Source organism: Eumetopias jubatus, unplaced genomic scaffold (assembly GCF_037043125.1).
Source record: "Eumetopias jubatus isolate StellerSeaLion01/CBP00866 unplaced genomic scaffold, mEumJub1_p1.0 scaffold_6, whole genome shotgun sequence".
Taxonomy (NCBI): domain Eukaryota; kingdom Metazoa; phylum Chordata; class Mammalia; order Carnivora; family Otariidae; genus Eumetopias; species Eumetopias jubatus.
Window position 1 is genome coordinate 28,341,284 of NW_028274812.1, and position 25,607 is coordinate 28,366,890.

General features: G+C 37.9%; 1 protein-coding gene across 1 annotated transcript in view; it reads left to right on the forward strand.

Annotated features, from left to right (window-relative positions):
* Positions 1–25,607, forward strand: part of MAP3K5 (mitogen-activated protein kinase kinase kinase 5) — a 193,940-nt gene that overhangs the window by 100,273 nt on the left and 68,060 nt on the right. Inside the window, exons 9-13 of the mRNA XM_028121389.2 lie at positions 5,574–5,733; positions 8,119–8,272; positions 14,152–14,259; positions 20,828–20,877; positions 23,291–23,386. Coding sequence (XP_027977190.1) covers positions 5,574–5,733; positions 8,119–8,272; positions 14,152–14,259; positions 20,828–20,877; positions 23,291–23,386 — 568 coding nt within the window. The remainder of the gene's footprint in view (positions 1–5,573; positions 5,734–8,118; positions 8,273–14,151; positions 14,260–20,827; positions 20,878–23,290; positions 23,387–25,607) is intronic.

The window sequence follows — 25,607 nt, forward strand, 5'->3', positions numbered from 1 at the left end:
CGGGCTCCCTGCTCCGCGGGAAGCCTGCTTCTCCCTCTCCCACTCCCCCTGCTTGTGTTCCCTCTCTCACTGTATCTCTCTCTCTGTCAAATAAATAAATTAAAAATCTTAAAAAAAAAAGAAGTAAAAGAAGTAGAAGATGGAGAAAAGACTCTGATATTTTCTATTTCTTATTCTCTTACACACCTTCAAGCTCTGCGATTTCAGTGGTATTGGAGGTGAAGCCTCCCAAAGCCCCCCAAGAACAGCAGATCAAGAAGATGGCAGTCTTGGCAGTGACTAGTCTCCTTAGAGACCATCTCTGAATTGTAGCCATTATAGAATGTGCTTTTGTTCCTTTTACCTGTGGACATTGTCTCATCTGCTCACCCTCCTTTGGAATGTGAAGATTTACCACATCTTAGTGAATAAATTTTGTGTGATTTTTTTTTTTTTTTTTTGCTTCTGGCTTTAATAATATTTTTTAAAGTTTTGCATACTGGAAAACTGTCTATGGTAGTGAGATTTTGCTCTCTCAGTTTCTAACCATTCTCTTTCAGGGAATCTTTCCAACTCTTGTAGAAGTCATTACTACAGACCTAGAAATATTATGCCATATTTTTCATAGAGGAAAAAAAATTCATCTTAGTGAATCTATAAATTGTAGAAGAACCTTTTCCTTTAAGATTTTTAACTGGAGACTGTTTCTGTTTAATTTTCCTTGAAGAAAAATGAGTCCTAGACTTTTTTTTTTTTTACATCATTTGGGAGGGGCTTATAAAATAGCCATGTATAATGTTCTGGGAAATCCTTGACAACAAAGTTTGAGTATTAAATAATTTTTGAAGGGCGCCTGGGTGGCTCAGTCGTTAAGCGTCTGCCTTCAGTTCAGGTCATGATCTCAGGGTCCTGAGATCGAGCCCCACACCGGGCTCCTGGCTCAGTGGGGAGCCTGCTTCTCCCTCTGCCTCTCCCCCTGCTCATGCTCTCTCTCTCTCTCTGTATCTCTGTGTCTCAAATGACCAAAAATAAATCTAAATAATTTTTGAAAGGGCCCAGACTAAAAGAATGATAAAATACTTGCTGCTGGATTGCACTGGTATTCAATGCACAAAGCTTTATTTGAAATAATTTTTTTTCAGTTGGTAAATGAAATCAGAGAAAATACATGGCAATTTGTACTCAGGAATTGTGATTATAAAAAATTTTGTATCTAAGGTTGATTTCAAACTCTACACTAGCCAAAACTCTTTAAGTACTAGTGATCTAAAAATAATTTGTACTGCTATGTTCTTGAACTTAAGGTGAAGTTTTATTAAGGCCTCCAGATCATTACAGGAATTGACACTGATTTGCATGTGTTGATAGAGCAGTAGCACAGTGGCTTGAAAATGTACCTACTCTAAATTCTCACTTTTAAGTTAAATATAAGTGAAAATGATCAGCACTCTGCTAAGAGAGTACATCTCATTGCAAAAAAGAAATGATGATTATGTGATGTGATGGAAGTGTTAGCTAACACCTGGTGGTAACCATTTTGCAATATGTAAGCGGATCAAAGAAACACGTTTTACACCTTAAACTTATACAATGTCAGATGTATATTATAATAAAGCTGAGGGAAAAGAAGAATGGTCAGCACTCTGAGGTTTGAGGAACTGATTAATATAACTTTGTAAAGAAAACATAACTTAATTTTTTTTCCAAGAAGAACTCATTCATAATATATGTTAAGCAAGCAATTGGAAACATATGAAGTTGAATTTTAAATTTTGGAAAGTGCAAAACATACACAGACTTTTTTTGTTTGTTTGTTTGTTTTTTGACAGAGAAAGAGACAGCGAGAGAGGGAACACAAGCAGGGGGAGTGGGAGAGGGAGAAGCAGGCTTCCCATGGAGCAGGGAGCCTGATGTGGGGCTCGATCCCAGGACCCAGGGGTCATGACCTGAACCGAAGGGAGAGGCTTAACGACTGACCCACCCAGGCGCCCCTAAAACATACACAGACTTAAAATGTGACTTGACAATGAATTTTTAATTCAAATTTTAGGTTTCTAAAATACTGTGACATACACTCCAAACTGTATGTCCTTTATAACTAAAATGCAATTAAAACTCACTACTTTAGATTCTACTCAATAATAAATTATACTCATCATCATAGGCTGACCTAAAGTTAATTTTTTTATGGTAAAATAGAATTAAAAGGATTTTCAAGGAAAAACAGATTAAATTGTCTAATATAATATTAATAGTATGTAATAAAAATAAGATTAATAAATAACACATTTTGCATATTTTAAAGATATACTTTTAAAAAGCATTTTTAAATGCTCTAATCAAATTTCTCAGTAATTTATATCTTCTTCTATTCATTCTCTTGGCCCCCTGCAAATGTACAAATTACCCTGAATTACTGAGCTCCCTTTAGTAATCAGACTTTTTTTTTTTTAAATAAAATCCCTTCTTCAGGTGCATTTGAAATTTTGATTTATTTATAAAAGGTAAGCAATTAAAAATTAAGATACCAAAACATAACCATAAACATATCATTTTAAGTTTAAGATTTCTAAGGTAAGACCCGATTCTTAATTCTCCTCACCTACTGCCCAAAGGCTCTCAATTCTAGTAGTGTGTGTGTCTGAGGTTAAGACTAACTGTTTCATGATCTGTGTTTCACTTTCCCAGTTTTTGAATAAGCATTGATGTTTAGACTATTTAGAACTAGGATTTGAAAACACAGAGCCACATCTTACATGTTCTTCCTATTTTCAGCTTCACAAGACTTAAAATTAATATTCAGATGTTAGCCAAATAACAGATGATTTTCCCATCTTCTGCAGACTTTTTCAACTATGAAACATTTTATGGGAGAGAGTCAGAATTATAGGTTTGGGTCCCCAACAATAATCTTGATGCAATAAAAGAACATTGTGCTTGGAATTGAGACAAACCACTATTTGAATCTCATTTTCAGGGAGCAATAAAAATGAAATCTGTATTACTGAATATGAAAGTCCATGATTCTATAAAGATAATTCTAAAAAGGAAATCAAAACAAAAACAAAATCCATCACCAACCACAGAAAAATTCATTTGTCCTGTATGGAGGTGACCAATTTCTCAGATACTTGGAAATTATAGGGAAGAAATTAGGTACCTTCCCTTCTTTTTTAAGAGATATTATAGCTCATCTAGTTGATGAGATAGAAGCTCTTCTTAAAGTATGCTACATACTAAATGCATTATTCCGAAAGAAAATGTACTCTTCAAAAGAATTCTAGTTAACGAAGTAGAGAGAATGGTAAGAATGACAATGATAGTGATGTTAAAATAGTGATTCCAGCAAGGATCATCAATTAAAAGTTAAATCATTAAATGAAAATGTTTATTTTTTTAAATTTCATTCAACCATATTTACCTGATACCAAAGCTCCCTCACAGATTGCTTGTTAGTCGCAAAGGACAAATGTGCCTATACAATCCATTCTATATATGCCCTCCAGCGATCTGGCTCTCAGTGATCCAACCAGCAACCCTAATAGTGAGATGGCCCAATGGTGCCTCTTCATGCGATGAGCATGGAGCAAGCAGCATCTCCTGTAAAACAGTCTCGCCAAAAATGTTTAGCCCAAATTTTAAGATCTAATGTCCAGCTAATAGGAATCACAGTGGCTATAAAAATAAGTCAAACAACACAAACACGTGACACATTCATGCCAAGGTCAAAGCTAAATGTCACCCTCATAATATGAACTTCTGGCATACAAGAATAAACCTGAAATTTTATTTTAAAACTGTTATTGTAATTTTACAATTACACATTTTCATAGTCCCTGTTTAAATGTTTGACATGATTTGCTGCTAGATCAATCCTGGGTTCATTGTTCTGCAAGCATGACACAATAAAAAGAGCTCCTTTTCAAATGAAGTTAGTAGAAACACCCATTTTTAGTATCTCCTTTTCTCTCTGCACTTTCTTCTTTCCTTTGTATTCGTTGAATTTTTTATTATACTCAGATAGGAGATCATGGACGTTGTTGCATGCCTGGGTATAATTTTTTCATCTTATGAAATTATCAGGGAGCAAAGCCATTCTCTTTCTAACTTACGACAAAATGTGAAGGGTTCCCAAATGGGGACTTTTTCTTGAAATACTCAGGGCTTAAGTGTTATGGCATAAAAAGTAGCACAAAATTTTTAAAGATTATTTTGTTTCGTTAAAGTATAATTTTCCCAAAAAACTCATAATTCTCAGGAAATATAAAACAGAATACTTGGAAAAGATTTTTAGGGGCACCTGGGTGGCTCAGTCAGTTGAGTGTCTGACTCTTTATTTCAGCTCAGGTCGTGATCTCAGGGTTGTGAGATTGAGCCCTGTGTTGAGCTCCACACTTAGCTGGGAGTCTGCTTGGGATTCTCTCTCTCTCTCTCTCTCTAAAAAATAAATAACATAAATCTTTTTAAAAAAATTTTACTTAACTCCATTAATATGGAAAACAGTAAGAGGATATGTCTAGTTCAAAGTGCATTTTAGAAGCTAGGGTATACACAGATAATTTAACAAAGAAATGTTAGGATGACATTTCTGAGTTTGATTGAAAAAAAAAAACCTAGTTCAGTCCCAATAGGTCATAAATCTTAGGGACTATCTGTTTTACTAGACAAAAATTATTTGCATCTCTACTACAAAAACATGCAAGTTAACAAGTAAACTTCTCTGAGTCTGAGATCTTTAATGAATAGTAAACAGTGAGATGAACTTGCTACACTTTCCCTAGACTATCCTCAAGTGTGGCCTGATGCCCTTGTGAAATACTGAGATGACATGTTCTACCTTTTTACCTTGTTCTCAAATCTCAGATAATTTTCCTGATACTTTACTGTTGTGAATGCTAGTGACACTTAACAATTCTACAAGGACATATTCTCTTTAACCAAACAAAGGATTACAAATGCAAAAATAACACCAGGCAGTGTAGAGACAAAAATTTATAATGAAATGAAAAACACCAGGAAGAATCAAAACAATGTTGAAGAAGAAGTTGGAGGATTTACATTACCTAACTTTCAAGTCTTGTTACAAAGCAACAGTAATCTAGACAGTGTTGTCTGTCAGTTCCCTTATTTCTTTAACTTTATAAGTATAAAATTGTTTTTGCATATAAAATTATCATTAATTATTGTAGCATTTTACTCTTGCAAAATATATATACTGTATACTTTTATACTGCAACTGATAGCGTAGCATATTTCCCTTTCAAGTAACTAAAGAATCCATGATATTATAAGGGAAGCAAGGTGGTTACATAACAAGATATTATCCACCTTTGGATTTATGCATATGCAGTGCAAGCATACATTAAAATTCTGGAATGATATACATCAAAGTGACAGTGGCAGTTATCTTTGGATCTTCAAATTAAAGGGACTTTTTTTTTTCCACAATGAATGTAAGCCCCTTTTACAATTGAAACTTAAAGCTATTTGAATCTGAAAGGAGGAATGAAAACTCAATTTTGTTTTTTAATAAAAAGTCTGCTCTGCCTGGGTGCTGTGTGTTTGTAACACTTTACTTCCTGATGATCTTCTAGGAGTGAAGCTGAGTAGCCTCCTTGGTAAAAAGGGAAACTTAGAAAAGCTCCAGAGCTACTGGGAAGTTGGATTTTTTCTGGGTGCCAGTGTTCTGGCCAATGACCACATGAGAGTCATCCAAGCATCTGAAAAGCTTTTTAAACTGAAGACACCGGCATGGTAATAGTAAAGTCTTTTGTGTTTGAACAAGTACTTTTCATAAACAACTCTTATCACTTTTTTCCAAATTGTTATATTTGTTGAACTGACGATTAGATGATTTTATTTGCTTACAGAATGAAATGCAGAATTTAGAGAAAAAACTGATATTCATAAATAAAATGTGTTGAATATAGGTTCTGATGACTTTGGAGGGAAAGTGATGTCCGCTTGCCTTTGGCTTAGCCTTTTCATGACACTGACCAACCTGCTAGCCCAAGTTGGCCAGTGGTGCCCATAGGAAGCCAAATCTGACACCTGCACATCGAATTGGTAGATTGACAGATTTCCATGTCAGCCTCCCACGTTTCTGCCCCAAACATACACCGTTTGTTCTCTTTATGATCCAGTCTCAGTTTGGGGATTCTCATGCTTGATTTTCACTTCTTTATGCTTATGGCTTATTCATACCTTTGAATGTTTCTTATATGTGTGCGTTTTTCTAATTTCAAATTGTTTTTGGAGTGCCCCCAAGTCTCACCTTTATGTATGTGGTAATTGAAGAGATGAAAGCATTTAGGAGTGCATTTAGGACTATTTTGGAAAACAATGCTGATTTTATTATGCATCACAGGTAATGATTACTAGCTGTAAAGGCTTTAGAAGATTTACCATGATACCAAGAAAGGCTCAAATTGGCTCAGAGCCTGGGCCACTGACTTGTTTTCATCAGAGGAACCACTTGAGGAGATGCTTCCCACGGTAGATCCCCAAGGCTCCCCAAAGGCTTTCATAACATTCAGGTCTTCTCATTAGCAAACCCTCCCCAATGTCACACCCATAGTGATCTTTCTAAAATTTCTAAAATTCATAGCCAACCCTTCCCCGCCACCGAAATCCTTACATCAGTGGAGCTTAATGGCTCTTCACAGCGTAGGGGACAAAGTCCACCTGCTTGGCTTGGTGAACAATGTTTGTCTTTAGGCACTCCAGCCTCAGATCATGTCACACACGCCCAGTTACGTGGCTTCTAGTCACACGGAACTGGCCAGCAACGCTCGTGTCTCAGCACATGCTGCACATGCCTCTTCTGGCACGCTTCTCCACTTGGGGACACTCCTAAATCACGTCTGCCCACAAACCAGACCCCGACCTAAAACCCTTTGCTGCATCCAGATAGAAGCGCATGTGTGATTAGTTCATCTCATGAAATCTGCTTTCGTGTTTCTGTCATTTTTAAATCATGTTTCTATTGAGAGTGACTGACTTTTGTTAGTCATACCTCTGCGTAGTTGTAGCCCCATTGAGATGTAGGTCGCTGTGATTTGTACCTTTTACATTTCTGTCTCATCAGCACTGTGTGCTACATAGGGACAAAGCTGTGCTCTCAGTGGGATGTCTACAGTAGGTATTCGGCAAGGAATGAAATAAATGAACCAATCAATGCACGTGTTACAGGCAGCCTAATATGTCATTTCTTTACAATGATCATTGTGATGGTACAGAAGGGGACTGAAGCACAGGTCCAAAGAGTTCTGGTTTGAGGTGTCTCAGCTTCTGTTGACAACAGAGAAAACATTATTTTATGCAATAGTAATGACAACTGCAAAGCCATGCCTTAAGTTTCCATTCACTTACTGTTAATTTCCATGTTCATAGTTCACAAGTGCTTGCCTACCCATTATCTCATAATTATCTTGCTTCTCATTTTTTCCTAGCTTTTTCCTTTGAGGCACCATCTGTCTTGTTAGGTTGGAGGATATTTGTATAATATATAAGCTAAGTTGCTTCGAAGCAAAATAATGATCTCTTATGAAGGATCTATTAAGAAAAGCTTTCTCAAGGAAGCATATTTTAAAACAAGTGCATTAACCACTCCCTTGAAGAGAATAGGCATTATTTTAAAAGGCATGTTGTCAGTAAATGTATCATCCAGTCTGAGCAATTTAAGCTCTCTATGCTTCAGTTGACTCATCTTTAAAATGGGGATAAAACAGCCTAATTTATTGGGGCACCTGGGTGGCACAGTCAGTTAAGCAGTCGACTCTCGGTTTCAGCTCAGGTTGTGATCTCAGGGTCCTGAGACTGAGCCCGACATCCAGCTCTGCACTCAGTGTGCAGTCTGCATGAGGTTCTGTCTCCTTCTCCCTCTACCCCTCCCACTCATGCTCTCTCTCTCCCCCTCCCACTCATGCTCTCTCTCTCCCCCTCTCTCTCTCAAATAAATAAATCTTTTTTTAAAAAACCCACTTTATTGAATTTCTGTAAGATTTGAATGAGATAACGTGTATGAAAGTACATGACATGTAACAAATAATGAATAATGTTTGGGGAATCTGAATGCATAAATATTAATGTGGTTATTTAAATTTGCCCATTAGGTGTTTTCTGTCTTTTCATTTTTAGGTACCTCAAGTCGATTGTAGAGACAATTTTGATATATAAGCATTTTGTGAAACTGACTACCGAGCAGCCTGTGGCCAAACAAGAGCTCGTGGACTTCTGGATGGATTTCCTGGTCGAGGCCACAAAGACCGATGTTACCGTAGTTAGGTTTCCAGTGAGTACTCTTAATTTAGCTTAACTTTAGGTGCATTTCTAGTTTGTTTCTTTTATTTAAAGAACATTTTTGCACCATGATTCTAACAGGATTAGTGTTACTTTTTTAAAATAACTTCTCAAAATCAGGGAAGTGAGATACATTTTTATGTTTTTGCCGTGGCATTTGGTGATTTTTTTCGATAAGTTGTAAAGTGTGCTTTCCAAGAAAAGATTGTCTCTTGCTTAGCCTCAGTTATTCAACACATCGCTTGAGACCAGACACAAGGTTGCTGTTAATTCCTACTACAGTTTGGTTAACATTGTCATCAATGTCGGCACCATTATTGTGGTGAAAAGTGTTGTTATGCACCTGGATTGTTATTCGATCTCCACTGCTCATTACCCACATGGGTCAGAGTTAGATGGAGTGTCCCCAGTTCCCAGTCACTTTTTACCGTGTCTTAGATCATGAGAAATGATGACTCACAGGTTCCGGTTTATAGCTCCTGTTGGCTAGATACAGATACAGATGTATGTATAGTAGACACACACACACTTTTAAAAATAAATTGCTCATCTTCTCAGCTGGTGCCTTTCCCATCCTGATCGTTTTCAGAATACCACCCAAAGCAGTATACGCTTTAGCATCCAATTCAAGAACCACTGACAAGTCACTGTGTGCGCTCCGCTCTTCCCACGTCCAGGTGATGCCGTAAATTTCCCTGTGTGAGCTCTCTAGTCCAATCCTCCATACTCAGGTGGTGACAACTCTCAGTTCTTTTTATAAGATCTTGTTCCCTAATTCCTGTTTATAGGATCATCTGTTTCATTTAATTAAATCCATTGCTGGCATTAGCAGGCTTTCTTTACTCTTCCTTCTCGATGAAGCCTTCAGCTCAGCAGGATCTTCGGCTGAGAAGCCTTTCAAACTAAAAACACTTTGTTTTCTAGCCTAGATACTGTGTAGCCTAGGAAAATGCTTGTCTCAGAGTGAGCTGGCAGCGTGCCCGCAGCTGCGTCTCTGATGGTAGCAAATGCCGTGAGAGAAGACAGCACAGAACTGTCTGTATTGAGTTGACTGTTGACTTGATCGAGTAGAAAATTGGCGATGAAAGGAAACCACTCCTCTTAGCTATTCTGCGCTAATTTGAATTAGGCTAATATGAATTTGTCTGTCATACTATGAATGTCAAAAAATAAAACCAGCAGATATTAAGAGAGAAGTTAGAAGAATATAGGTATATACTCCAGGTGTGAGAGGCTTTCTTTTTTTTTTCTCTTTTTTTAAATTTTTTATTGTTATGTTAATCACCATACATTACATCATTATCTTTTGATGTAGTGTTCCATTGTGAGAGGCTTTCTTAAGCAAGAAAGGGACCTGTAAGCCCTAAATGTAAATATTGACCGATTTGATTCATTAAAAATCCTAACTTTTGTTCAATAAAGAACGTCATAAACATGGCAAATGCTAGACAGGGAGAAAATATTTAGTACTAATGCAGCAAAGTTATCAATTTGCCTAATAGGCAAAAAGAAAAAAAAACAATTACTTATTGGTAAGCAAAAGAAAAAGAAAATGGGCAAATCATATGAAAAGATAACCTCACTGGGTAGTCAAAAAATGCAAATTAAAATGAGACGCCATTGTACCTATGTCATTTTGCACGTGTGCGCATATATCGGTAGGATCAGCTCCCGGAAGTAGAATTGATTGATATTGCCATGTTGCCTCCGTAGGGATTGTATCAATTGACATCCATGCTGGCAACATACGAGACTGACTGCTATCCTAAAGTCTCTCCCAAAAAGTATGTTTATCATATTTGTACTTTTGCTAAACTTACAGATGAAAAAATGGTACATTGGGATCGTTTTAATTAGTACTTCTCTTATTATGTGTGGGGTGGTGCATATGATTAAGTTTGTGTTTAAAAGACTACTTGGTGATTTAAAAAACAAAAAGAATTTGTTGCCAGCATTTAAAAATAAAAAGAGTTAGATCATCAGTTCTGGCTATAAATGGTATTGGTATTGCTATAAATAACTATAAAATCTGAACAAATATATAAAATACTGTTTGTAGACATTATCACAGGGTTGTGCTCCTTGAGCAGGGAGGTACTTGAGGTGAGTCCCACCTTCACCTACTTTTTTTCCCTTAAGGCCTTTTTCTGGCAGCAGCACCAGGAAGTGGAGCCCTAGCTGGGTGTGGCATTCTCTTTGGGCAGAGCAGTCAGGGACTCTAATAAGAGTGTTTGGGACTCTAGGACAGCTGCGATATGAGGAGCAGGGTGTTGGAGAAGGGGGAGTCTTGAAGAATGCATCCCAGAATTCTGCCTGGGTATTTCCCTTGAGTCCTAGAGCAACTCCTACATAGTGTGAACAAGGGGAAAGCACAAGGTAAATAAACACACCTACTGGTCCCAGTATTTGACTAAAAGTCGGTTTTAGATGAAACCCATGTGGCTTAAGTAAACCTTTTCAAGGTAAATCCCCTTGCTATTTAGAAGATCAGGACCAGGAGTGGTAGAGAGCATTCTCTGGAAGGTTGAGAGCTGAGCAGATATCCCAGAGCTTAAACAATGCAGGGATAATGTGTTGGGCTTTGGGTCTAACCAGAATGATGAGACCTTGGTGAATACCCCAAGCATTTAGAGGAGATATAGAAAGCCCATGCCCTAGGAGTAAAGGCAAAACTAAAAGACCCACCCTAACAAAACTAAGCCTTGATAGGATCAAGATGATGCACTAAAAATTTGACTGCTAGCAAGGGGGTGGGGGTGGGGAAACCTCTGGAAAGATATGGTTCAGAGCCTCTGCGCTGTGTCAGACACGGTCAAAGATTACTAGACATTCTAAGAAGCAGAAAAAAAAAGTGACAAATAACGAAGAGCTTAAAGAGCCAATAGAGGCAGGCCCAGAAGTGATTCACATATTGAAGTTACCAGATAAGAACTTCAAGTACTATAATTACTATGTTAAAGAAGATAGAGGAAAAGATAGACAAAATAGATGAAAAGGTAGAATATTTCAACTGAAAAATAAAGTTTATAAAGTCAAGTGAAAAATAAGGAGAGTTCACTTAAAAAATCTAGATCAGCTATTGAGAAATTAAAGGGACTGGCAATTGGACTGCCTTTTCCAAAAGCAACAACCTACTAAGTCAACTGTCTGCTGCCATGCTGGACATTGAGTACAGTCCCATCCTTCCTGCCTCACTCATCTTCCTTTCCCACTGGGCCTGCTCCCTGCAACCATTGGAATTTGCTCCCCATGTTCCACCGCATAGAGAAAGGCAGGTTTCTAGTACCTGTGATGCCATGTCAGTCACTAACTCATCGCATCCTCAGAGTAGCATCTTTAGCTCACACTTAACGAAGGCCATGGTAGGTCTTGATTGGGGTGATAACATTATCCTTCTTTTAAAGTAGATCTGCCTAAAACCAAGATGACTTATATTAGAAAATATTTTATTTGATTGCTTCTATTTATTTCACTACCATATCCATTCTCATTCCTCTAAGAAATAACAGTGACCCTGGGTAAAAGAAAACTGACAAAAGTTTCTTTGCAAAATGATTCAAATAGTCCCTTCATTTTTTATTATTATTATTTGGGTTTAGTTCAGTTGATTCTTTTTCCTCACCTCTCATCTCTGTGTATTTTCTTTCCTTCCTACGTTGAAAAGTTAGGAGACCATCAGCCCCTCACCCCAGGTCAGGTGAGAGGAAGTAGAGTGTGATGCTTTTTCAGACTCTTGTAGGAGCTGAGACATGTAACTGTATTTAATTTCTACCCTGTATGGTTTATAGGTCTTACTGCCTTCCTTCCCACTTCAGATACAAGATGTTAGCCTTTCATTTTTTTAAAAAATTTTTAGCAGTCAATTTTAATGTTAACCAGTATAAAAGTTTAGGAACTAAGAGCAAGAATGTTTATGCTTTCAAGTGAGTTCTATCTAGCTGGTTTGGTCAGATGGCCTCCCCTTCCTTCCCTTCTCTCAGTCTTTCTGTGACCTCTGTGATGCATGCTACGAATTCCTCCCATTTTATCATTTCAAGGGCAGATCAAAGGGCTCAACAAAGGTTAGACAATGATAATTACAACCAATTTTGATTTCCCATCTCGACATAGGAAAACATAGGTCTGATTTTATCTGTTGGAAATATTTGAGACAACAATAAAGACATAATTTAAGAAGAGAGGAGATAACCTGGTGCTGTGCTTTTCTAATGTTAAATTCTGTGCCCACATCATTAGGGAACAAGGTATATTCTCATTTGTCGGTACCGTGACTTGGATGCTATTTTGGAAAACCCACCTTTTATTCCCTATTATTCATTTTCATTTCACCAACCCTGGGATACTCAGATTTGAAAGCACCAGTTCTGCCAAGTTTTGATTGAAAAATTATTTCCATTATTAATCAGCACCACTTTACTCTCTGTTGATTGGAATTTGGACCTTGATTCACCTGGTATGTTCCTAAATCAGAATATGTCCCCCAGTGGGCTCTTACTGTGCTCTATTTGTGGTCTGTTCTATCTTATTTTCATAACTGGAGCCTGACCGAGAATTAAACCCTTACGTTTTTTATAATCAAAAGCAAAGAAAATTTTTTCTTAATGACTGAGCCACCCAGGCGCCCAAGAAAATTTTTTCTTAATCCCCTTTCGCCATAGTTCTCTGTACCCTAATTTAAATAAATTTTCCTCTGTGATAAATATAGCGTAAAATCAGTACGCTGGGTTTGTAGCGGATGGCCAAGAGTCAGACGGCTAATCCACTTGCCTTCTTACTCAGACTGTATGTTAGATTACAGTGTATCGTGAGTCCATAACCCCTTGCTGATGGAGTCTTCTGAAGAGTTTTCTTCCACTTTTATTTGGTCAACTTGCTGAATATAAGATTCTTTCTAAAAGCCAATTTTCTTGAGTTTTAAACAGTAGGGTAGAAAGAACTATTCTAGGTTCTCTGATAGTTTAGTATTTCCTTTCCTTAAGACTACAGAGGAAATTTGAGCTAGGTGGGTGCTTTTAAACATCTGTGTAAAAAGATAATAGTTGCATCACCTTTAAAATCAGTGCATGTGTGGTATCCTAATGTTATTTGCGCCTAGTATCAGATATCAGTAATACTATACTACATCCTTGGAGAGAGATTCTCAACTCACTTATTATATACACCTCCTACATCTCCAAAACAGGAGTAAGTTTTATTTCTCTCTTTATCTCTCAACAAGGCTAAATATATCATTATTGGAGATCCCAGTTTTATCTTGAAGGAGTACAAAAACATTTTTATTATTTCATACAGCTATGTCCATTCCTTTGGCTTATATATAAAAGTCTTTCAATAATAACCGAAATCATTTCTCAATCCATTTACATAGGTATGAAAACCATACTACCACATCTTGATGATAAGGTGTGGCAGGAGAAAACCAAAAATAGTATGTGATGCTCTATATGTGGAATCTTTTCTATGTACAGAATTATTTGCTTTACCACATTTCTGCCTTTTTTGGACACACTTATGTTTAATGAAATAGATTTTGCACTTACAGCAAGATAAAATAAGAGACCTTAAAAATATATCATTAGAGTAGATTCCCTGGGGATAGTCAAACCAATATATGGACTTCAAAAAATTATTTCTAATTTCTTTAGCAAAAAGGTGACATATTATTGGAACTTAAATAATTGTATAATACCCTAAAATGCTCAAAGGACTCATAGGGAAGGCAACAATTCGGAGTTAAAATGGTTTTCCTGCAGCTGTGGACCCAGAGCCTCATCTGATAATCTCCCACATCAGTTCAGTGTTGTTCTAACAGCTCTAAATGGCTTAAATCTGCAGTCACTAATATTCGTTTCTTTGCCTTATGTTTTCAAGGTATTAATATTAGAACCAACCAAAATCTATCAACCTTCATATTTGTCTATCAACAATGAAGTTGAGGAAAAGACGATATCTATTTGGCATGTGCTTCCTGATGACAAGGTAAATTGTGTAATTATTAAGACAAGAGCATTAATAGTGAAGGACTTTACTCCCTTCCAGCATTTATGTATTTCAGCAAATATCTGCATTAGTTAAGAAGAAACAGCTTAACTGTGTATTTATTTTGGCATAAATACATCCTGTAATATAAAATTTGTTAAAGTTGGGTTATGAATTTCACTCATTTAGTAAAACATAACTGAACTTACTCGGATTTTTATCGTAGATGGTGCTTAAAATGAGAAGATTTCTCTGTTTTGTAAATTCGTGCTATGAATTATGTGTTGGAGAACTGAGACTTAAAATATATGACTTAAAAGATGCATATCTTAATTCTAGGAAGCCTATCAGAAGGAGAGGACTTAAGCGAGTACGATTATAATTATCATTTCATGACCCTATTTGGTTATCTAAGCAGCTGCTCAATTTCAGATTAGCCCCTGGCTCTGTGGGCTGGCATAACATCAGTGGGGCTGTGCTGCCCTGGATTGCAGAGGGGTCTTAAATGCTCTCATTTCTCCCTATAGCAGTCATTTGGATATACCTTTCCACTTCTGGATTTTATCAGTTTTAATGCATGTATAAATCCTACTATTTTTTAAAATAGAAAAATTGCAAGACCTGATTCCAGTTCCTAGGATCAACCACAGAAATGAGAGAACTCTTGTGGCAAAGTAGTTTTGTGGGGCTTTTGGTAATTATTTTCCAAAATACACTCGTAATTTTCCTTAACAATCATCCTTAACAACTCAAGAAATATTTATGGAGCACTTACTCTGTGACAGGCACTCCCAGGCACTGTGTCAGGTACTAGGGAAACAGATGTGTGCAAAATAAGCAAAATTCCTGCTGTCTACTCAGGCAGTAAATAAATGCAATATAGAAATATATTAAAGGGGAAAATATGGCAGAAAGGGGAATTAGGAAGTACATTTGGAGGCATGGGGTTGCAATTTTTTAAAATATCAATGTCAGTTTTTTTAAAATGTCTTTGAGTCCATAGTCTTCGGTTCAAACCCCATATCTGGACTTGGCATCATGGGTTCTCCACGTCGCAGTGTCCTCATCTGTAGAATGGGATAATAATGATAATAATAATATCCACCTCAAAAGGTTGTTGTTAAAATTAAATGAAATAGGGCGCCTGGGTGGCTCAGTTGGTTAAGCAACTGCCTTCGGCTCGGGTCGTGATTCTGGAGTCCTGGGATCGAGTCCCACATCGTGCTCCCCGCTCAGCGGGGAGTCTGCTTCTCCCTCTGACCCTCTTCCCTCTCGTGCTCTCTATCTCTCTCCCATTCTCTCTCTCAGATAAGTAAGTCTTTTAAAAAAATTAAATGAAATATTGTAAGTAGGGGTATATTGCACAGAGCCTGGCATGTAATAAATGCTTACTATATTTTAACAATAGTAATAAAATGATGGCAATCCACATATGAACTGAATCCTAATGTTGAAACCCCAGAACTTAACCCGGCTTGGCTCTTTAGATGACATAGCAGCTATCATTTGGGAGGTTGTTGGTATTTTATTAGGGCACTGTGATATTGTGATTTATAGCAAAAAATAAATATTTGGTCATTTCTGGCACAGATTTCCTAAAGCCCTTAGAATTTCCTAAGTGCCCAAAGCCATAAAAGTGGTTTTTTGTTAGGTTAATAAGGTGACTTTTGGACCCACCTAAGGATGAGGCCTGGTTGCCTAGAGAGCTAACTATGGGATAGGAGGGTTAGAACTTTCAGTCCCACCCCTTGACCTCTGGGGAGGGGAGAGGGGAGAAGTTGAATGCAACTCTAGTGGCCAGTGGGTTTAATCAATCATACTTACGTCATGAAGCCCCCATAAAAACCCAAAAAGGACAGGGTTCACCCACCTGGAAGCCCGGTGAACAAGTGGAGATTTGGAAAGGATGTCAGGCCTAGAGAGGTCACAGAAGCTCTTAGGCCTTCCCCCATACCTTGCCCTATGCATCTCGTCCATCTGGCTGTTGCCTGAGTCATATTTTATGATAAACCAGTCATCTTGTAAGTAAAATGTTTTCCTAAATTCTATGAGCCACTCTAGCAAATTAATCAAACACAAGAAGGGGGGTCCTTGGAACCCCCAATATATGGCCGGCATGATGGCAGAACTCTAGGTGGAGTTGTCTAGAGACAAAATCAAGAATAACTGATGTAGGGGTACCTGGGTGGCTCAGATGGTTAAGCGTCTGCCTTCGGCTCAGGTCATGGTCCCAGGGTCCTGGGATCGAGCCCCGCATCGGGCTCCCTGCTCGGCGGGAAGCCTGCTTCTCCCTCTCACATTCCCCCTGCTTGTGTTCCCTCTCTCGCTGTGTCTCTCTCTGTCAAATAAATAAATAAAATCTTTAAAAAAAAGAATAACTAATGTAACTATATACATGTTGTTCACATTGTTTTAAAGTACACAGTGTTTTATTTACATTATTTTAAAGTATATGCCTATATGTTCTCACAAGCAGAAGTAATCATCCAATTGAAACTACAAAATCTAAGAGGAAACATGAACATTATCTGGGAGAGGAGATTTTCAAAGGCTTGATTGGAAAGAGCAAGGTTATCCAAGGACACTTGGAAACAGAATGGGCCTAAAGGAATTAGCAATTAGCAGGGCCAGGAGAATGAGTGGACAGCCAGAAGACAGAAAAAGAACAGAAAGTAAGCCAGAGATTTTTGGAAAATGAGTACTATTTCCAGCTAGTTGCCTGGAAGTTCTTTGTTGAGTAAAGTTAGCCTTGTGTTGACTCTCTTATGTTTTTTGACAATTGTAGAGACAATTTTTATATTATGCTGAGAAATAATGAAGATGTAAAAGAGTGCATTAAGAAGGGTTATGGATTTGGGCTGTGAGTTGTCCATTTTCCACTTTCACCATCTTTCGATCAAGAAGAATTACATTTGCATTGTCCCCACAGTGCTAAAAATTCTCCTTGTTCAAAAATTTAAGCTTTCTTAAATCAGTTTCCATTTTGAATGTTATGTCAGTTTCTTTGCAGACTCTAGTTCTATCCATAGCATGTTCATTACCACTGTCTTTGTCTCTACTGTTTGAAAAAGAAGTGATACCATCAGAATGAGGACAAGCAATAAAAATAAGATAACTCTGCTAATGTGTTAGTTTAAAGCAACTGTAATAACTATAATTAAATAACATAAATAGCAGGGGTATAGATCTGATGTTAAAGAAGAAATTGATTCTTTTTGTCATAGAATGGGTTTCTTTTTAAGATTTTATTTTTGAGAGAGAGAGAGCACCCGGGCACAGAATGGGAGTTTGGGGGAGGGGCAGAGGGCAAGGGAGAGAGAGAGAATCCCAAGCAGATTCCCTGCTAAGCTCACAACCCCGACCCCCCCCACCCCCACCAGACCATGACCTGACCCTTAATCAAGAGTCAGAGGCTCAACCAACTGAGCCACCCAGGCACCCCTGTTGTAGAATATTTTAAATTTTTTTCTAAGAATAGAACAGAGAGTGTTGCTTTTCATTTATCATGTCTATTTCTTTACTCCTTCTCTCAGGATTTTCATTCTAAAATGTGGAATGAACAGTTACATGAACTAGTATACACTTTATATTGCAACTGTCAAAACTTTAAGATCATTATACCAATTCCTAAGAGTCTAAGGACTCTTATTAGGGAGTTGCTCTAAGTCAAGGACAAAATAAATTGAAATCCTAATCTTTTAACAGTTTTCTGTTTGTTCAATGGATGGTTGCTGTTTAAAGTCAAGTTAGTACTTGAAAAAAGTCTGCATGTGCACAGAAAAGAAAAACTTAGATTGAGGAGGAGAAACATTATTTCTAAGATATTTTAAAAGGTTGTTATTTAGAATCCCTTCCTTTTTTGGAGTCTGAGTGCTCCTGTCCCATCTGGTGGTCTCTCAGGGAAAGGTAACAGGCTGCAGAGTCCCAGCGGAATATGAGCTGCTGACCTCACGCCTGCTCCAGCCATGGCCACTCTGAGGGGAAATTTATGAGGGAATATGTTTACCTCAGATTCTAGATTTTGATCTATGGTAGTCTCATCCATCAAGGATGCTTTTAGCTACAAAACTCCCAACTAAAAGTGGCTTAAATGATAAGGAAACGTCTGCCATAACAACTTCTGAGGGGCAGGGGATCAATCGGGGTATTTTCAGTGGTTGAACAGTATCAGAATTCTGAGGTGGCTTCTCTATATGCTCTTGGTTTTTCTCTCCTTGCCTTAAATAGCAGCTCGAAACATCAGTTCACACTCAACATGCAAAGGATAAGGGTCAGGCCCTCTCCTTTGTAGCATAAATTGCTCGTGTGTTCAGGCCTAAGCCAATCACTAGCAAGGAGAATAGACTTACTTCCCCGATTTAGACCAGTCAGTATCCCCCACCCCTAAACATTGCCACCTGAACTCGAACAAAAATCAGCTTTCGTTAGCAAAGAAGGAAAACCATGTCCGTTGTCTAGGGAACTAACAGTATCTGCCAGTGTATAACTCCTGCCACTGCCACTTTAGCTCAAATTAACTCCTAGTCCCTACTCTAGGGACCAGGGCATAGGATCTGAGACTAACCAGTTCCTCCAATATGGTGCTTGTGCTGAGTAAATTAGCTTGAGTGTCCGTTTGGGGCTTGTTGAGGCTAATTATTCCAGCTCTGCTTCTGGCAGTCCCTTTCACCAGATTCCCAGACAGGCCCCCAGACCCTTTTACCGCACCTGTTGGCTTGGTAGCTCACCAGCGCCTCCATGTGGTGAGTCCCAATAGCAAAGGAGCCGGGGAGATGGGCCTCCTTATTCCAGATCACTCCGTGGCAGGCCCTGGGCTTCACACCACTAAAAAATGGAACATTCGCTGGCAGCACTTGCCATCTTTGAGGAACCTAACATTCTGGAAATGCTGTTCTCCTTTCCTACAAAACCAGCCCAATCAATCTGGGAAATCTCTCCTTGGCTGTTCCCAGAACAGGGCTGATATAAGATAGATTTTACAAGGGCTGTCTTGTGGGTGTGCACCAGTTGCCCTGTTCAGTTGCACGTTTGCCTAACCGCCCTGTTAGCTATGCCTTCAGTGGCCACCTCCTGATCCTGGACGCTGCCTTGGAGAGCAGCTCAGTTGCAGGCTCTGAGGATAAGGCTGCCTTGTAGGCAAGTAGTGTGCGGGTAACAGCTGCAACTCCTGGGTCGCATATATTTAGAAGGTCACCTGAGGCCAACAGGATTTAGAAACAACTTTCCAAATTACCAGCTGAAGCTGCGGGGTGCAATTTTAATTTAACTCCCTCTGTACTCTGGTGAAGAGAGCCACATTCCGGGAGCACCTTTCCACGGTCCCTTCCTTTCCTGGGCTGCGCGCACATTTGCTCTGTGTTAATTCAGGTCCTGTGACCTGACTGGTGTACATTGAAACTAGTTTTTTCATACATCTCTTTTGGGCTTGGGAGGATCTATTTTTATGTTAAGTTGCATGGTTCTAGCAAAGAACTAGGTGTTGTGGATATAAATTGTGGCTTTTTGATTTACTTCAGCCAAAAGGAGAGTTCTGGTCCACCTCAGAGCCACAGGCTTCCTTACCCATTTCAGCCCAGCTAAGACCTCAAGCTCCTGGCAGTATTTTCAGTGGGTGGGCAAGAGCTTGTTTTCCTGGTTGTTTCCCATTTACAAAGTTGAATTGGCAATCTGAATGGACTATTGTACAGCACTCGCTAAACTTGGACACGTGTGTCAACTAGGATTTCTATTAAATTAAGTTTCTATTAAATTTCTATTAAAATATTTGTGTTATTAATTCTGTATTGTTACCAGACATATTTTTATAGGGAATGTGATCCAATTTGTAGTTTATTTAATTTAAAGACATGAATTTAATACTAATTTAAACTTAGCTTTAGTAATAAACTTAAAAAATAAATTTCCACATTTTTTTTCATCTTGGCGCTGCAGTCACCCATGTTTATCATATGACAATCAAATTTTTTATGTTCAAACTTTATTACTATATTTATAATACTTTATTGAATTTTGCATAAATTAGGTCAGAAGACATTGTAGCTATCATGGACACTATTTGCATGCGTGTACATACAGACATATTTGCAGACATAGAACCACCATTTCAGTTTGAAAATTTAACTGAAGATAATTCAAAAATAATCATCTGTAAAACCTTGTAGAGACTTTATTCAAATTAATGTTTTTCTTTCTCAGAAAATAAGTATTACTCAGCTATAATAATTGAATTACCTTGATCCCTGGGTTTTTTATTTTAAAAATTAAGGCACAACAGTTTTTAGGTTAATTTGCTAAAGATCAAGTTTTTAGAATTTAAGGAGACTAATTCTCCTAGATTCTCTTGGAAGCTGTTTTATTGAAGTACAGAAATTATTAGGCAGTATAAACATCACCCTTGTGGCTTAGAAATGAATTACAATTTCCATCCAGATAATTGGTTCATGAAGAGTTATACACTAGGAAAAACTACTCTGTGTATATTATTTTAAAATAATAAAACAAAATTATGTTATTTTCATTCAGATGACTCAATGTTTGTTGTTCTTGTTCTTCTTCCCCTGTGTTCTAGAAAGGTATACATGAGTGGAATTTTAGTGCTTCTTCTGTCAGGGGAGTGAGGTAAGTTTCCTTGGTACATTTTTTTTTACTTAGAAGACAATAGAACATTTAGTCAGGATTTAAAAGTGCAAAGAACTTCAAGAACCCTTCTATTGATGAAAATGCTCAACCTCCTTTTCTATCTCCATTATGAAAACATATGTAACAAAACTTTGTTAGTTGAACTGACTCTGTGCCTGTCACCTGCTTAAAATATGGAGAACAAGGTTGTAAATGTGGACTGTGGACCAGAATCAAGGTGTAGATAAAAGTGAGCTATCCGGGTCCTCTCTAGCTGGTTGGTTTATGTGATAGGATGTTTTTCTAGTCTTTTGATATGCCAGGAACTAATCTCTTATTAGATGGAACCAAAAACCCACATGCCATCGATCAGATTGTGTCCTATAGTTAATGTAACTATTAATGAGACTATAGGGAATTCATTTTTTAAAAGCTTTTCCTCGGGTTGCTGTTAATGACGTGTTCTGGAGACTATAGTGGCTCACTTCAGTTTGGTTCAGTTCTGACATTGCCATCATAATGCCAGTAGGTCGGGAAATGCCATTTCCTGGGATTTAGAAATGAGATTTTTTTCCAGAACCAAGAGCCACTGGTTAAACATTTAAATACTTGTTCTGTAGAAGCTCAGGCTAAACCAACTCTTGGAAATTTCAAACCAAATTACTTCTGTTTACTACTATTTATCTCCACATAATAGAAATGAGAAAAAACAGATTTCTGCAGGCCGGTTACACAATACCCTGTTGCTTTTGGCATAATAATAATTGGTTTTGTTGGAGCATGAACTGGTAGAGCTGTCTGAGTCACTGATAATTGGAGTTTGCCTGGTAAAACCACCTGTTACCTCATGAATGATCTGCAGAGAAACAAGCAAGATAATGGACTGACTCATTAGATATCTTTCCAACCCATGCCTTCCCAAATAAAGTTTTACTCTCTTAATATTTAATTTTTAAAACCAGTCATTAGCAAGGCAGTCAGTATTTTTAACAATTTAGGAAAGTATGGTAATATAAATTCCACCTTATCATATCTATTTTCCAATGAAATTTTTTTAATTAAAGATGGCATCACTATGTAAACCTCTGTTGTGACACAGCAAATACGTAGAATGCGTCCATGTGGCTTACTGCTGGTTGATATGGTTGAGAAACTTAAGCTCCAGTGTGTGACTTCAAAGGGAGCTAACTTTTCTTGGCTTCCTCCTTTATTAAGAGACTACAGGAAAAAAAAAAATCCAACTAAGTCAGCAGTTTGTCTTGCATCACCTCAGAACTTGCTTGCTCAGCTCAGTCAATGGACGTTTATTGAGCACCAGCTGTGTGTCAAATGTTGAGTCCTCTTCTGCTAAAAATACAACAGTGACTAAGACATGAACTCCCACTCTCAAAGAGCTCACAGCCCATCAGTGGAACATTTAACGACTAAGGACAATGTAGCCATTATGGAGATGACAGTGAGATGAGCAATGAGAGATCTATGTTTAAGGAACAGAGGTACAAGAGAAAGTCTTTCTGTTTAAGGTAAAAGTGGGAAAGGGAGAGAGTAAGATCTAAGCTGGGCCTTGAATGATGAATAGAATTTCTTTAAAAAGTCAAAAATGATGTGCATTCCAAATTGAAGGAACAGCAGATGCAAAGGCATAAAATAGGAATTGGCAAACTACGGTCCACAGGCCAAATATGGCCCACTGCCTGTTTTTGTAAATAAAGTTTTATTGGAACTCAGCCATGTTTATTCATTTGTGTATTGTCTAAGGCTGCTCCAACAGCCAAACTGAGTAGTTTGGCCTGCAAAGCTTGAAATATTTACTCTCTGGCCCATTACAGGAAATATTTGCTAACCTTTGGCAAAAAAACAGCATGGCTTGAATGGTAGACTCAAAATTATTTCAATTGCTATAAAATCACTTGCTGAGTCAGAACCAAGTGCTGTTCCACATTCCTTCACACCTCTAAAATCCCTACAACTGATGAGGTGCTTTTACTGCCTCCACACATTGCCTTTCTAGCTTTGGAGACATTTCATTGTTCTAAAGATGCCATAGAACCAGAATCACAGAGCTCAGTCAGCCAGCTGATACTTCCGCCTTTCCTCCCATCATGCAGTGTGGTGCTGTAGCAGGCAGGACAATTTCCCTTGCTCATTTGGAGGGATACATAGCGGAGGTGTACTGACAGCCCCCCAGAGCGACCGTATCTGCAGATATGAGTAGGAGGACACGTCTCAGACTCTTAAGTAATTTTAGTATTGTGGTATGGGGAACATCACTTTTTCAAGTGCTATTTATATCTTTTTGTTATAAACAACATTGATATCATAATGGGGATTGGATATAAAAAGTATTTATTTTGCACTACACATTCATAGAAGTATTGATATTTCCCTGAATAATTCTTTTTGTTTGTTTCAGTATTTCCAAATTTGAAGAACGATGCTGTTTTCTTTATGTGCTTCATAATTCCGACGATTTCCAAATCTATTTCTGTACAGAACTGCACTGTAAAAAGTACGTATTCATCATTGTTTAGGTGTAAAAAATACTGTTCTTACCTGATCATTATTTTTAATTAATGAGTGAACATGTAGCTCCTGTAAGGAATTCATGGCTATGTGGTTATATAAATATTTCATTTGGCCTAATAGTTTATAATTATGGGGTATGTTTAACAGAGAATGGAGGGGAGGGCTCTCTTTAATAAACCATGCTTTTTCCTAGACATAATTTATTTTTCCGCAGACAAAACGTTAACCAAGACCTGCCAGTTAATGGCCAACTGTTACGTCTCATTTTTAAGGTGCTCACTTATTGCAATAGATGATTACCAAAATTTTCATTCTTGTATTCTGTGAATAATCTCACCATTTTCTGCAATAATGGCTCTTAACTCTGGTTCATATTAGAATCAACTGGTGCATTTTAACAAGTGCCTGGGCCCTACCCCTGACTAATTATTTTGGATTTTCTAGTGGGGGTATAGTTCGAGTTAAGAGTCAGTGATCTGATCTATACCCATAAAAGATAGTCCAAAAATCTATGTTCTGTGCTGTATGCTTGTGTTAACCTCCCTGGGTATATTTCTCTTGAGCTGTTAATTAAGTACTTCATGTTCCCTTAGGACATAGAGACTGACTGTGGGGATGTAGGCAAGTGAGTAACAATTTAGAAACCAAAGTGCAGGTAGAAGCCAACTTGGACTTAAAATTTTCCTGAGGGTTGTTCTTATTCAAATAATTACTATCTGATCCCATGGTAAATGACTAATATACTAGTTACAGTATACAGTCAGCTATTTTTATCTTGGTACCAAATAAAATGTTTGTAAATCCATAATTCTATAGTTGGCTATAGAACTATATGGCTGTCGTTAAGCGTCTGCCTTCGGCTCAGGTTATGATCCCAGGGTCCTGGGATCGAGCCCCGCATCGGGCTCCCTGCTCAGCGGGAAGCCTGCTTCTCCCTCTCCCACTTCCCCTGCTTGTATTCTTGCTCTCGCTATGTCTCTCTCTGTCAAATAAATAAAATCTTTAAAAAAAAACTATATAGCTATAGTTTTATCTTTATTATTATAAAATATGTAGTAAAAAGATTTGGAAATATGAAATAACTCCTAGCACAAATATGGTTGACTTTTCTACTTAAATTCTTGAGGCTACTGATTTTTTCTATGATAATGATAGCCAAGATTTATGGAGTGCTTACCCCAGATCTAATATTTATTTTAATCTTCAAATAAAAACTGTTAGGTAGCAAATATTAACATCTTCAATGAAAAGAGTTTAAAAAAAAGTCATAGTTCAATGAGCTTAAAATCATATATAGCAAAAAATGAACATCTGGGATTTGGACTAAGTGCATGTGACTCTAGCAGACAGGCTCCAAAAAATTACACTGTGTTCCCATCCCACTGTATTATATTCCGCTTAGAGATGTTCACATTGAAAAACTTTGTGTGAATAGCTGATGAAAGTCTTTACCCCAGACCTTAAAGTCTATCTTTAAAGTCAGATTTTTTTTTTAGGTCCGTCACTTTCTTCTTCCTCTTGGTTGAATTTGCCTTTGTCTCTAACTCATCAGGTTATTTAATCTTCATCAGAGCATACTGTTACTCTGATCAGACTTGGGAACTTCTTTTTCTTGTCACTGACTCCAAGAAATGTGTACAGAGAAAAGAAGAGTGGGGAAGTAGACACCACATGCAACTCCATAGATAGGTTCCAAACTCCCAAATGGGCTTTGTCTGTTTTATTCCTTGTCACAGTTCCAAAGGCCAGAATAGTTTTCGATCCTAGTAGACACCTGATGAGTATTTGTTGGATGGATGGGTGGATGGATGGATGGATGGATGGATGGATGGATGGATGGATTAAAAAGAGGTATAGAGAAAGAAAGGTTCCTAGTTGTAGAAGCTAGATTTTTCGTATCCCATACAACCTGCTCTTCCCTTGGGCTGGCAGTGCAGAGCGTGACCTGCCTGTGAGACCATCAGCCCCTATTCATAGTGGCTCCCATGCTTTAAGTCTGTGAATGGTTAGCATCCCCTCTGAATGGACTAGACACAGCTAGTGTTACACGGAGCAGATCTGTTTCTTGTTGTAACTATTTTTCTTGGCTCTGAAATGGTCTACAGGAAAAAAAAAACCTTCACAAGGAGAGTTCCTGAAGAAAATGTCACCAAAAAAGAGGTGGCTTCTTTCACACACATACAAGCCTGCTCTTCCTAATTCGT